Source organism: Garra rufa, chromosome 3, assembly GCF_049309525.1.
Source record: "Garra rufa chromosome 3, GarRuf1.0, whole genome shotgun sequence".
Taxonomy (NCBI): domain Eukaryota; kingdom Metazoa; phylum Chordata; class Actinopteri; order Cypriniformes; family Cyprinidae; genus Garra; species Garra rufa.
In genome coordinates this window covers 47,381,479-47,396,331 of record NC_133363.1, presented here as the reverse complement: position 1 = coordinate 47,396,331, position 14,853 = coordinate 47,381,479, and the positions used below count along the sequence as shown (strand labels likewise).

The 14,853-nt window shown below is 40.1% G+C and overlaps 1 protein-coding gene across 1 annotated transcript in view; it reads left to right on the top strand.

Moving 5' to 3' along the window:
• The window catches only part of exoc6b (exocyst complex component 6B), a 114,680-nt gene that overhangs the window by 82,336 nt on the left and 17,491 nt on the right, over positions 1-14,853 (top strand). Inside the window, exon 20 of the mRNA XM_073836269.1 lies at positions 534-607. Within this exon, the coding sequence (XP_073692370.1) occupies positions 534-607 (74 nt within the window). The remainder of the gene's footprint in view (positions 1-533; positions 608-14,853) is intronic.

Genomic DNA, 14,853 nt, shown 5'->3' with positions numbered 1-14,853 from the left:
GCTTGTTTACGGGTTCCCGTCCAAAGGCACAGAAAGGTCCATTGGCCCTCAGAAACCTCTACAACTCCTGCGGTCCCCACACACCCCCAGCCTATTGGCTTTTCACAAGTTTTGTCGGCCCCTTCGCTCAGTACCACGCCACTGGTCTGGGAGAGCGGCCTCATGGGAATCGGCGTCAGGTTTTGGGTTACGGGGTAAAGGCAGCCCCCTCGTCCCCACACATCCCCTCTATCTGGCTTGTCAGATGGACGTCGGGGGAGAATTAATGAGAGTTTGATGATGATTTTTTTCCCGAATGGGCCGCACAAAGCCGGTGGCAGACCAAGAGACATGACTCTGCCCTGAACCACCCAACTAACCCTCCACCCCCTCTGCCAGCACCCCCAAAACCTTCAAAGCCCCCTTCCATTTTACCTCCCCCGCCCCCACTGAACCTCCCCCTGTCCTCCCCTTGTCCCGGCTGTCATCCGTCTGCCAATCTCCCGCTCCATGGCGAATTCCCTGCTCTCTTTATCCCTCTCTCTTTCCCACAGGGTTTGCCAGGGCCGGCCCGGTGCCTGGCTTCCAGGGGGACACTCTGCTGCTCGCCTTCATCGACTTGAGACAAGTAGGTCTTTGTTTTTTTCCACTCCTTTTTCTTTTCTTTCATTCTTCTTTCCCCTTTCTTCTGTTTTCCCCTGTTTACCCCTTAACATCCCCCCCTTCTTTCTCTTATTTTCCCCTCTACCGCCAAACCCAACCCCCTAAACCTCCACGCTAGCCTTAGTTTTGTTTCAAGGTTTCTTTCCACAATGTGTGAGCCTGTGTGTGTTTGTATTCATATCTGTGGTCCCAAGGCCTGGCCTGATATTCACCTTGGTGGTTTTGTGTTTGCCATTGTGGTTCGGAGGTGGCCTCAAGACCTCCTGTTCGGTTTAAGGTAAGGAATTTTTTTAGATGGTTCTTTATGGGTCATCTTATCCCATTTGCACCTCTGCACTCTTGAACATTGCAGAGCTGGAGCCATTTATAGGAAACATTGGCCTGGCTCCGGCTTGAAAAACACAAACTGAAACACACTGAGAAGAACATCAAGGTGATGTTGCAACCAGAAAGGCAACAGCCCAAGGCATTATTCTCTCATCCCATTATTTACGTTTCAAGGACATTTTGATAGTGCAGAATAGATTTTGTTGATTTGACTATTCAATATGTCATAGCCTAGCATGCATACTCCAGAGCATGAATGGTGTGGGCATATGTAAAGCACCTCATAATTCTATTCTGCCTCAGGGAGCCTTTTTCCAGAAATGATTATTGTCTTTCCAAAAACGATTATTGATTATTCTGTCATGCGAAGGCAAAACACAGCAACATGACAATTTGGCAGAAATTATGACCAGATCTCCTAGGTTTGGTTCAACCATGTTCCAATTTAGAGACAATTGCAGTAACTACAAAACCCACACTAAAACCACCTCTTTTTGTTTGGTCTAGCTACTGCTTGTTGCCTTTGTAGGACATTATTCATCATGAAAAATTATAAACTTTTTCCCATTGATTTTATTTTAATAACATATTATGTGGCCCTTTAAATTCAGAATGAACGAGTTTCAAACAAAAGCTTAGTTCTATTCTTATTATAATATTAAATTATAATATTCTTTATACGGAACAGTTATTCTTTTTCAACATTGTGGCTTTCGTGTACAGTGCTGCTTGGCTGCTCATGTCAAGTGATAGAGTTCGTGTTTGTGCATCTAACTAAACTTATGAATCAATTCAGAATTGTTAAAGAAACTATTGCAATGCATTTAATCAGTTTTGTTCCCTAGTTCTAGAAACGCAGTAATGCACAAGTAAGAGATGCAAGTTCAAATTAAAGTCCCACTTCTCTTGCTGTTTGTTTCATATGTTCTACCCTCTTAACTGTTTGTCCTAAAAATAATAAAATTGGCAACAACCTAAAAAAATATAAAATAATTATATCTGCTTGTGCATCAGTTGTATCAAACATAACTACAGTTTTTTTGCGCGTCAAATGAAAGTTTGAAAAAAGGCTGGTAAGAAGAATGTAGCGTGTGTTCGTGAATTCCGAGATCTAGAGAGGATGGGAAACAATAATAGTGGGGTTATAAGGGTCCATATTTGGGACCCCCTCCCTCGTTGCCGAAGTGGCCAACCTGGGCGGGTGTCAGAGACTGAGAGGGGATGACGGATGGGCTGGATGCTCAGGGAGTACTGGATGAATGAGCTGACAGACAGTGACGGATAGCTCTTTCTTCCACTAAAACAATTCCGTTTTGTCCCGCCTGCCATCATGATGCAGTGCCACTTGTTTTCCATTTAGTTTTTTTTTTTTTAGTTTTTTTTTTTTTTTTTTAAACCTGACTTCACCATGAAGGCGCTTGTGTGGTTTTGCTTTGTTTTGTTTTTTTTAAAGAGAGGAGAAAAGAGGATGCTGAAGAAAAGAATGAACAAAATGGCCATTTTGCTTTTTTTAATGTCATGTTTTGCTTTTGAGCTGTCATGATGCATGACTCTCTACAAAGATATCTTTTATTATTAATACTGTTATTGTTATTATAATTTCAATAGCATCCGATGGAAGTCGGTAGAGGTGCAGTCTTCTCTCAAGAGGTGGCTTTTTCAAGGGGTTGTTCTGGTGATCAGAGACGTCAGAACCGCTCTGTCCCCCTGCGTGCCTGGCCCTGAATACGCCCGATAAATCAACCTGAAGGGCCTGTTTGTGTCCCGGTCTCCCGGGTCCTGGGATGGGGCTGCGGGTCAATCCTTATGGAGATAGACAACGAAAAGGTCCGGAAGCTCTGGGAGGGGATTTTGGTGAGAGGCTGGAACCTGGATTCACTCTCCTATCTGAAAAGACAAGAATACAAAAAGAAAAGAAGAACGTCCAGACTCTGCTTCAAAGCGCTTTAGATGGTGAAGAGTAAGAGGATGGATGGAGGACTGACGTGATGAACGACTTAATTCGTCAGCCATGTACACACAGCAGGGGGATACTTCTCTTTGGAGTGCTAAATACATTTGTGTTTGGTTGAGTCTTCAACCGAAATGCCTACCCGAAATTTTCAGATGCCACGGCTGAAATTTGAGAGTGCGTTCATCTGTCATAGCAAAACGGACATATGTATGACTACCTTCATATATATTATTATACAAATAAAAAGAGAGGTATTTTGTAATCAGAGAGCAAGATAACTTGCTTGAAGCAGTACAGAATATAAATGACATCCTTAAAGACACAATCGACTGTCAATCCAAGACACTGTGAACACGGCTTTCTTGTAATTTCGAAATGTGAAGAATGTGAAGGTCAAAGTTTATTTTAGCAAGAGTCATTTTACAAGAAAAAAACAACAAATAATAAATCGACTGTGAGGAATCAGAAGTAGGTATTATAAATGGCACGCGGCAGGCTGCAGTTCTATATTTAGGAGTCTTATATTAGAAGATTATATTAGGAAAGCTTTGTGGCGATGGGAACCCTTGGCTGGCCTTGGTGTGGGAGGCCTGCTGGCCTCTGTGGTGAGGCTGGCCCCCCAGCAGCGCACGTTCTCGGGGCTGCCGCATGCCTCAACTCTTGCCCTGGATCTTCTGCCTTCCCAAATTCCTCTCAGCTCCAAGGGGTGGGGGTGGAAAGAGCCAGCAGCCAGGCCTCGGTTGATGCAGAGGGCCTCGTGGATTCACAGAAGTTTTATTCAGTATGAGGTGGTGATTTAAATAGATTTGTTAGATTTGAGAGTCTATCTATCTATCGACTGATCGATCGATCAATCTCCATCTCTCCATATAACCTTTAAACTTGAAGGATGTTCTAAATTTAGTTCTATTAGTTTAGATTTATTCTTATTCTACTTACATTTGAATTCAAATTGCTATTCTGCATTCATATTTATTACAAATTCTCTAACTAAATTGAAATTTTAAAAGGCATTCTCATGTCAGTTCTTGGTTTGTGAATCTTTAGGGCTCATGGTAATTTGGTGCTCTGGTACAGGTGGATAAAAGCCGCAGGGCATTTCCGAAGTTGAGATGGAATGCCTTTGCTCCCAGCATCCATTTGTGCCATAAAGGTTGATTGTTGAAGGTATTTACATCCCCTACGGTGGTGTCTCTCCTCCCCATCCTTCATGATCCATTCTGGGGCACTGCATAGAAGAGCAGAGGGGGCGGGGGAACGTTTTCCTGGTCCCGTGAATTTGGGAACCATGAGGCTGCTAAGCATTCCTGTGGCCTGTCCACAGGCATTATCCTAGAATTCCTGGAACGTTGTTAAAAGGATTCAATGTAAAATGCTTTTCCCCTCTCTAACCCCTTCCATTCCTTTCTTTTAGTCCTTGGCGGTGAAAGCCTAACACCAGTGACACCACTAGAGGCTTATGCTTGTGTCCTTCTGAATCCTCTCTGCACCTTCTTAGCGTCCATACGATTCTAACTAGATGTCCAGCTGCAGCTGTGTCTGATTTCCTCTCCTTTCCTCATTCCCTCCTTTCTTTTTCTCTGTCATCACTTTTCTTCTGTGATTGTGATAACACTGTGCTCTGAGGTGAAATTTTGCTGTCAAAGTTGGTTATGTTGGTTTAAGCGTGGTTTGATTCTTGTACAGAAACGAATGATTGAAATGTAATCCTTACAATGTTCTGGCACCATCCAAAGATTTAATACTCTCAGGGTTATTTTGGAGTCTGTTTATATTTCTTCATTTTTGTGTGTGTGTGTGCTTGGTAATCGCTAAACAAACTCTGAGTCCGTTAGTGACCCATAGTGAAAAAATGTTGTTCCGGCAACAGGGTGCAAGGCGGGGACATGTTGGCGGGCCAGAAAGTTGAAGCCCCCCTCTGAAAGGAGTTCACTGCGGTTTAAGGAAATTTGCTGCTTGCTCCCATTTCTCAGTCAGCAACCTCCTCTGGAGAGTCAGGGAATCTGGAGAATGTTCCCTCAGTTATAAAGACTTCTCGTAACAAAACGAGCAATTTTGCTCTCCTTTTCTAACTTCAAGTTGAAGTTCTTATTTGTGTATCCAATAGCTGATTTTCTTAGAAATATGAAAAATATGTAAAATTTAATTATTACCGGCACCAAGGTACTACTGAGGTCTGAATATTGCCCAGTGTGTGTTCAAGTATATATACTTCAAAAGTTTGTGGTCAGTAAGATTGAATAAAGCTCAATTATTTGATCAAAAGTTTAGTAAAAACCGTAAAACTGAAATATTATTTCAATTCAAAATAACTGATTCCTGTTTTAATATAATTTAAAATGTTTTTTTTATTTTTTATTCCTGTGATGGCAAAGCTAAATATTCAAGTCATTGCTTCAGTCTTCAGTGTCACATCCTTTGAAAATCTTTAATAAGCTGATTTGCGGCTCAAGAAACATTTATTGTTTTTATAAATGTTTAAAAAAAGTTGTGCTGCTTTATATATTGTTGAAAGTGACATTTCTTCAGGATTTATTGATAAATAGAAAGTGTAACAATATAAAAGTCTTTACTGTCACTTTTGATCAATTGAATGCAAACTTACTGAATAAAAGTGTTTATTTCTTTAAAAGAAAAAAAAAACTGACCCCAGATTTTTAATGGTAGTGCATCTTCCCTGTTGTAGTGTAATATTAGTTTTTGTACACTCTCGTCATCTTTTTTGTTTTTCCCTGATTTGTGACAGTAATGAATCTTTATATTGTTTGTGGTATTGAAGGAAGTTCAGAGCAGGGTTCAGAGAAATGACTAACGGGAGTGTCCCATTCAAAGAACATTGACGCTTACAGTATCAATGTGTCATTTAGTTTCAGGCAGTTGCTGCTCAGCATGTCCCAGCGTGCAGGCTTTGGGGAAAAATGGATCTATACATGACATGATTTTCAACTAACAGTTTCTAGTTAAGTAAAAGCGAAAGGCTATGACCCTGCAGTTTGAAACGTCAAAATGAAAGCAAGCTGCCACTGAACATTGATTAATGTCAACACATAATGTGATCATTATTGAAGAAGTGGAAATACTGGCTAATAGATGAGTGAGCTTATAGTGCAAATAAATGTTGCTTTGGAAAATGAAACTGAAATCTAGCTAGATGTGGGATTTCCAGCTGTTTCCAAAATTGCTGGTATTTCCCTGTCAAGTGTGTGCCTTTGGGAAAGTAAATCACTGCAGTAAAGTGTCAAACTTTTTGCAACTGTCATGCACACAATATCTATGCAGTGTTTTTTATGTAGTTAAATATGAAGAATTCAAACCAATATTGGACCCCACTGACTTTTATTATATGGGGAAAAAAGCTCAGAGGTTTGGAACGGCATGGTGGTGGACAACTGTCCCTTTGCTTATATGTGACCCTGGACAACAAAACCTTAAGTAGCACGGATATATTTGTAGCAATAGCCAATAATACATTGTATGGGTCAAAATTATCGATTTTTCTTTTATGCTAAAAATCATTAGGTCACTAAGTAAAGATTATGTTCCATGAAGATATTTTGTAAATTTCCTATCGTAAATATATCAAAACTTCATTTTTGATTAGTAATGTGCATTGTTAAGAACTTCATTTGGACAACTTTAAAGGCGATTTTCTCAATATTTCGATTTTTTGCACCCTCAGATTCCAGATTTTCAAATAGTTGTATCTCGGCCAAATATTGCCCTATCCTAACAAACAATACATCAATGGAAAGCTTATTTATTCAGATGATTTACAGTATTAATAAAAACCCATTTGACTGGTTTTGCGGTCCATGGTCACATATTGTGAGCTCTAACACATTATTTTTTGAACATAATTAAACTCTTTAGGCTATGGTGCACATGTAGATGATTTGAATCCAATTTTCTGTCCTCCTTCCACTACAAAAGAGACAGAAAGGCCTAAATTAAGATAAAAATAAAATCATTTGTTCGGTAAAGCCAATCCATTTCACAGTTAATAAGATTTCCAATCAATTTCCTTTCATCCACTGACAGTTCAATGACTGTGTGAACATGGAACTGATCTGCAAGGTTATTTTCCACCTTTAGGGGTGGTGGGAGATTTTAAGACCACCTCTGTCCCACATTCCCTTTCGGTGATGTCAGTAGGATGAACCAGTGTCTGAGTGTGTGTTTGTGTTTTTAATGGAGCCTCTCAGTCAACCGCAGTCTCCCTGAACCCTAACCTGCCTGGTTCAGTAGCTGAGGTCAGACAGACGGCAGCGAAGGTGCGCAGGAAAGAGAGATTGAGGATGAAACCATATGGGCTGTGCTCTTCTCCTCACCCCGCTCGGCTACAGCCTCCCACAGATCAGCTCTTTGTGTGGCTCCTTCAGGGAGAGATAGAAAGTTTGAAAGAGCGAAGACTGCCACAGAACTTCGATTGTACAAGCAAACCAGCTCTCCTAGATTTTCCTGTCTTTGCTTATGGAAAATAAGTAAAAACGAATGAGGACGAGTGGAAATGTAGGAAGGAGAAAGAATAGGAAACGACACAGGCAGTGCTCTCCTCAGACCATTTCTCCATAGTCTGCCTAAACAAGCCAGTGACAGGTGTCACAGTTTAATCGTCCCCCATTTGCTTCCTCTCAATGCCCAGTGAGTGTGTCACGCTTAAATCCATCCCCCCTGCTCCTTCTCAATGGCGTGCTGGTGTGTGTCAGTGAAAGGCCTGTTTGAGGCGCTGTCACAGGTCTCCAGGGGTCAGACGGATGAGCTGCCCTGCTTGTATGGAGTCAGTGAGGGAGCAGATATTCTCTGAGCAGGGGGTTGACATCTCTCTTTGCGGCAGGGTCCCATTCAGCCCTATGAGGATGACACTGACATGCATCTTCTCTCTCATTCCAGCATGAACACAAACTGTCAACCAATTCCTGCTTCTCCAGCTTACCCTTTTCTGTATTGCTCTCTTGTGTATAAAAACGCAGTGGATGATGTAAACGATCTAGGAATCTTAAAAATATACATCACCCTTCATTCACTCCCCAAACCTGTATGACTTTCTTTCTTCATATTTCAAATTAGGAAAGTCAACAGGATCCAGACTCTTCAAGGTCCAAAAAGGACATTAAAGATGATAGTTCACTCAAAAAATGGGAATTCTGTCATTAATTACTCACCCTTAAGAATATCTTAATTAGTCTTACGAAGAGGTTTGGAACAACATTGTTATGTATACGCAGACAACATTAAATATGGCAACACAGGATCCAGACTCTTCAAGGTCCAAAAAGGACATTAAAGATGATAGTCCCCCCCCCCCCCCCCCCCCAAAAAAAAAAATCTGTTTTAATTTCTTTATTCATCTTTATTCATCTTCAGAACACAAATCAGAGAGGTACAGTAAGGTAGTACAGACATTGATAAATAGTCCATGTAAAATCAGTGGTTCAACCTGCTCAAGTAAATACGCATTCAAGACTGACACAGAAGATAATAAATTGTTGTTAAGGTTATTTAGTCTTCTTTGGTCACAAAAAGTATTCTCGTAGCTTTATCAAATTACGGTTAGACCACTGATGTCACATGTAATTTTTAAACAATGTTCTTACTACCTTTCTGGGCCTTGGATCAATGTGGTACTTGCGTTGCTGTCATATCTTAATTTGTGCTCCGAAGATGAACAAAGGTCTTATGGGTTTGAAACGACATACCTCTTTACTCTCAAAACAAAACATTGGTCAACACGTGTATACGCAGACTACATTAAATATGGCAACAAGCTTGAAGATGTTTGGCCACTTGACATGCAGCAACAAATGAGATTAGACATTTGTTGATGTTTGAGGTTTGTGTTGCGTGCGTTCATCAATGCTTTTATGTAATCTAGAAGTAAACAATGATTTAAATATCAGTCTGTTCATCATGCCAAGTGATTGTGTTGCTTTAGAAGAATATGCCAGTTGAGTCATATAAAATAGTTTCCTGGTACATTTGCCTTTTTTGGTGCCTGAACGTTTTAGACCTCATTGACTTTTATTGTATGGACAAAAACTGCGTTCCATGGAAAGTCATACCGGTCTGGAACAACATAAGAGTGATTAATGACTATTCCTTTAGGTTGCATTGCTTCTAACTACTCCAGTTCAAAACAGATTTTCCTGTTGTCCAACAGCTGGACTGGAGCTCCACCACTTTTCATATGTGTAGAATAGATTGTTTTTGTGAGTGAGTGAGTGTGTGGGTGGGTGTGGATATAGGGGTCATTTATGGGACCCACATATCTGTGGTTTTCTCTCAGTTCTGACCCTCGGTTCTGGTAACTTACACTCTATGAGCCTTGTATTAGTCAGTTTGGATGGATTGTATGGTCATGTGTGTCGAACTTCTGGCTGTAAAGGAGATGATAATTGGAGTACAAATACTAAGTTTTAATTGTTAACTGCAGGTGGAGACAAGTATATGTTTGTTTTAATTAATGATTATCATTCATTTTTGATTATTATTGAAACACCCTGTTAAGAATTAAATATTTTAGAATTTTGAGAATTGGTGACCCTGCAGCTATTCAGAGGTTGTGTTTTCCAAGAGATAGACAGATTATAACTTAGAAAGCGGCACATTTGGAACATCTCAATAAACATAACATCTTAGTCTTTTGAAAGCAATGCCTTTGCTTTTTGTTTTTCCTTTTTTAAACACTGCTTTTGTGCACATAGCAACACTGTTGTGCATATTCATCTTTTTAACATGCACAAATAGCTGTGTTTACTCATACTAACTGCAAACTTCACTCATTGCATTATTTAGAGCGCACAGCTGACAACTCTAAGTGATGAGGAAAGAGAACGGGGGAGCGAGTGGGAAGATACATGAATGTGACGTTTTGGACAGTGAACTCATCCTGGCCCTGGCGCACGCTGGCTGACCTTCCTCTAGTTAACAGCCAGAACCAGACCAGGTGTAATCACTTTCTCCAGCCTTCCGCCTGTCTTTCCGTCCAAGGGAGAGAGAGCAAGCGAGTAGGGGGTGGGCCAGTCGAGTGGCCTCCGGCCGACCCTGCTCGCATTCCCTCGGAGCCAGCGGATGATAAGCCTGACGTGCTATCTGTCTCGCTCTTTTTCCCTCTCCGTCTCATACAGGCTCAGTTAGTATTGGCAGGCTGAGGGGGGCTTGTATGGTAAAGCACTAAGTCTGTGTGTGTCATGCATGTTATGCATGCTGGAAAGTGGGGGGAGCTGACCCTCCAGTAACCTTGGCTTTGGTCCAGTCAGGGAGTCAGGCAGGATCTAACGTCTGAGCCCCTCACCCCGTACCACTTCACCTTCCATTCAGATCAGTCCCGCGCCAGTGGCTATGCCCTGACGGGAGAGCACGGGGGTACAGAAAAGAGAGCCTGGTGTTATTTTCCCCTTTTCTCTTTTTCTCTGTCTCTCTCTTTTACTTCTATTTTTCTTTCCTTATTTTGTCGCTCTACTCCTCCCTCTGTGAATTTCTACTTAAAGACTTGACGGAGAGGTCGTTTTACCGGTCTTGCCTCTTTAATAACCTCCATCTCAACCCTCATCACCTTCTTACCGGAAAGCATAATGTGTTGTAGGCCATTTACAAATGCCAATTTGTTTGCCATTAAGTAAGGTAAATAGGATTTGGTGAATTCCATTGGGATAACAAGCACCAACCTGACCCTTAGTTTCATTTTGTTTTGTTTTTCTCCCTCTCTCACTCTCTCTTTCTCTTTCTTTGGCAGCTGTTTATCTGTTTGTCTTCAGGCTGTGGTGATCATGAGTAAGCAGTATTCAGTCTGTAGCCTTTTGGTGACCCTGATCTTGAGGGCTATCAGAGTTCACGTCCATAGAGACAGCACCATGCCATCACCAAAAAAGCCTTTTATCAGATTATATCGTTATTCATGCCCTGTGAAAGGGGTAGGAGTTCTGTAATGCTGGTTTATTGTCTGCCACCACACCATACGCACAAACACGCGCAGATCCACATTCCATCTTCATTTTCCTACAGCAGCTGTAAGAGTCGTTTTGATTTGTCCATTTCCTGTAAGCCTTAAAAGGATCTTTTCTTATAAACGTGAACGATGAGACACCCTTGACACAAATATGATTTCTGGAAAACGCCTCAACAAAAGACGTTGTGTGTCATGCTGGTAATAAAGCTGCTTTGAATTTCCTTTTCATATTTCAGTATTCCACAGCATTTTATCCTATTTAGCGCATTTAGATCAGCTGACTTTCTCAGACCACATTGCTAAAACTGCCCGCTCCTGCAGATTTGCTTTATTCAACATCAGGAAGATCAGGCCCTTTCTTTCGGAATATGCTTCACAACTTTGTGAATTGTTCAAGCTCTTGTTCTGTCCAGGCTGCACATTTGCAATGCTATTTTGGCAGGTCTCCCAGCCAGTTCTATCAAACCTTTATAATTAATCCAGAATGCGGCTGCAAGATTAATTTTTAAGAAGCCGAAAATAATGCATGTCACACCTCTCTTCATCAATTTGCACTGGCTACCAATAGCTGTTTGCATAAAATTCAAGGCATTCATGTTAGCCTACAAAACCACCACTGGTTCTACACCCCTTTACCTAAATTCATTACTTCAGACTTGTGTGCTCTCTAGAAGCTTGCATTCTGCAAGTGAATGGCGCATTATTGTGCCATCCCACAATGGCACATTATGTGCCCATCACTTTCACAGACTTTCACATTAAATGTACCCTTCTGGTGGAATGTCCTGCCCAACTCAATCCGAACGGCTGAGTCCTTAGCCATCTTCAAGAATCAGCTAAAAACGCATCTCTTCCATCTTCATTTGACCCTCTAACTCTAGCACTCTCTATTCTAAAAAAATCTAACACTAGCTTCTTTGTTCTTGTTGTATTCTGTCTCTATTAATTTACTTACTGCTTGTTTTCTTAAAAAAATTAATTAATTGCTTCCATTGTCCTCTTTTGTAAGTCGCTTTGGATAAAAGTGTCTGCTATTTGTCTAAATGTAAATGTAATGTAATGCATTTCGGAATAGAGCACAATAGTCAAGTTCCGGAAGTAAAAATCCCATGTTTTCTCCATAGGCAGTGATTTTTCTATACTAAATTACAAAACCTTTAAAGACAGATGTTTAAAAAGAGTTGTTTCAACTTCTAGAAGTGTTTAAATTCCAATTTCCTGATAAAAAAAAGTTTGTTTGTATTTGTAAGTCATTCATTTGATCAAAACTCAGAAAAAAGTAAAACCAAATGCTTATTTGATGCTCAAGAAACATTTCTTCTTATTATTAAAGTTGAAAACAGTTGTGCGGCCTAATACTTTTATAAAAGCCATGATACGTTATGTAATGAATAGTTAATTTATTTAAAATACAAATCTTTTGTAACAATGTAAAATCTTTACTTTCACTTCTGATTAATGTCTCAATATTAGATTTTTCCTGTAATGTGAAGACACAAATCTGTTGTGTACTTCTTAATTGTTCTTTTTCTTGCATATTTACCTCAGAATAATTGTATTTTATGTCAGTGTGAGTATGTTGACATTGTACATTGACTGCATGTTTATTTAAAGGAATAATTCACAAAAAAAATGTAAATATTGTCATCATATACTCACCCTCATAAGTTTGTATATGTTTCCTCCTTATGTTGAACACAAAAGAAGATATGTTGACTTCCATATAGGGAAAGAAATTGATTGATTGATTAAAGTCAATTAGAACCATCAACCAGTATTCTTCAAAATATCTGTTTTTATGTTCAACATAAGAAAGAAACTCATACAGGTTTGGAACAACATGAAGGTGATTAAATAATGTCAGAAATTTCATTTTTGCATGAACTATTCCTTTAAGAATGTTAAAACTTCTCGTAAATATTTCAACCTCATTCTTTTTTCTGTTCTGTGTTCCTCTCGGCTCTCCCTGCACTCTGCAGACTGTTTTAGATTCTTGCTACCAGCTCTTAGCTCTGACCGTTCAGTCACACTGCTGCCCCAGCAATAACTTTTACCTTGTCGGAATCCACAGGAAGGTAAAAGGGAGGTCATGTCTTCCCCAGGCCAGTGCCAAGTTTTTCAGTCTAACAGTTATTAATTACCACCAGTAACTCCTTTAAACGGATTGTGTGGAGAAATGAACAGTGAGAATGAGTTCATCTTCCACCTGCAAGACATTATTGATATAGATATTGTTTATTTATTTATTAACACTCATTCTTAGTTGATCTGTCCTGCGTTGGCCCGAAAGGGCTTGTGACTGTTTTGTTGTCATTTTGACCTGGCAATAATTCTCTTTTCTGAATGGACAGGAAGTTGAAAGTGAGGCCACCTCTTCCCCTAGGCTAACGTAAACGCTGTCAAATGTCCATGAATTACAGTCTGTAACTCTATTAAAATAAGTGTCAAAACAAGTCAACCAGAAGGTCACAGAGAGTATACAGAGGGACGTGCCAAATCAACTGTTCTCTGAATATATGTATTTATTTATGTTCATTTGTTCTATATATTTACTTATTTATGTTTATGCATTTATTATAAATTGATTATTATATTATACAGTTTTTACATTTAATATTTGACTTTTTTGGTTTACTTTGTGTAATACTTTTGTCATCCAATTTCACTAAGATTTAAGTGAACCAGGTTTTTCTAAGGTTCACTTACGCCACCATTTGAAATCTTTAGATGTTTCAGAAATGAGACTGTTTTGCATTCTGTGGGATTTAGCCACTTTCCTCAGGTCTCTATGACCGCTTCACCACTCCATAACCCCCGAGATAACTCTTCCTTGTCTGAAGAGGACAGGAAGGTAAGTTTGAGGCCAAGTCTTCCCCAGACTATGGCTCCTCAGACGTTGCGGCCTCAGGAAGAGGGCTGTTTTCACTTGTCCCTGATGTGGCTTGCTAACAGAGCGAAAAGGACTGATAACAGAACAATGACCCGAGTGGGGTTCAGCTTAGAGGCAGAGTGTATCGGCCACCGCAGCCATCGCCATCTTGACCACCCACTGACCCCAACCTCCCTCATGCATTTTGGACATGCATGGAGTTCCCTCAGCATGTTCACTTTGCAATTAGAGATTAGCAGTGTCCTGTAGCGACTTGTTTTGTACACACCCAGTGGGAGAAACTCTATCAATTTAATATTGTCATTGAGGTAGAAAAGGTGGAACCTTAATCTCATGAACTCGTTGCATCTTGCGGTCTGTGTTTGTTTTAATTTAGACAGAGATGTTTGTACCTTTTTTAACCGAGTTTCGGTTGTCAGAATACTTCGGGCTGGAGCTTCTGCTCTGCTGAAATCCTCTGAAGCCCTCTTGAGACTTCTGTACGGTCTTAATCATGTAGGTCTCTGCTTCTCCTAATGTAATTATATGAGCCACTCAGTTGTGGCAGAGTGGACCAATCGTAAGTGGTCATTGTTCATTTTTAAACTTAGATTTCCCTCTGTTCAGAGTTCAGTGCAGGGTGAATTCTATTTGAATGAGAGAACTCTCTCTGGAGTACTCTGAAGAGTACAATCTCTTTTTGGTACACCCTATATATAGACATATTTCACTGCTACTGTTTTGACTAGAGATGTGCCCAAATAGTGAACGCGTTCTACAAAGCCACTAAAGGGACGTGGTTAGCCGCTTGTTAGCAGTAGCCTGTTACATTACAGTACATAAAATTTCACTTACCAACATATATTCACATATCAAGAAATTGCAGTGGCTGTAGAATTTCTGTCATAACGAAATGGCCCAATATTAAATATTAGGTGGTTATTTGAATTAAATATTGTTAAGCCAATGTTAAACAAGGATTAGATCACGCAGTAAAGTGTAAAAACAGTCGTCATTGGTGCCCTGTGCAGTCATTTGTTATAATGCGAAATGTACGTTAGTTCTATTGTTTATAATATAGTAGTCAACATTTTAAGTGGATCAAAAATAATTTTG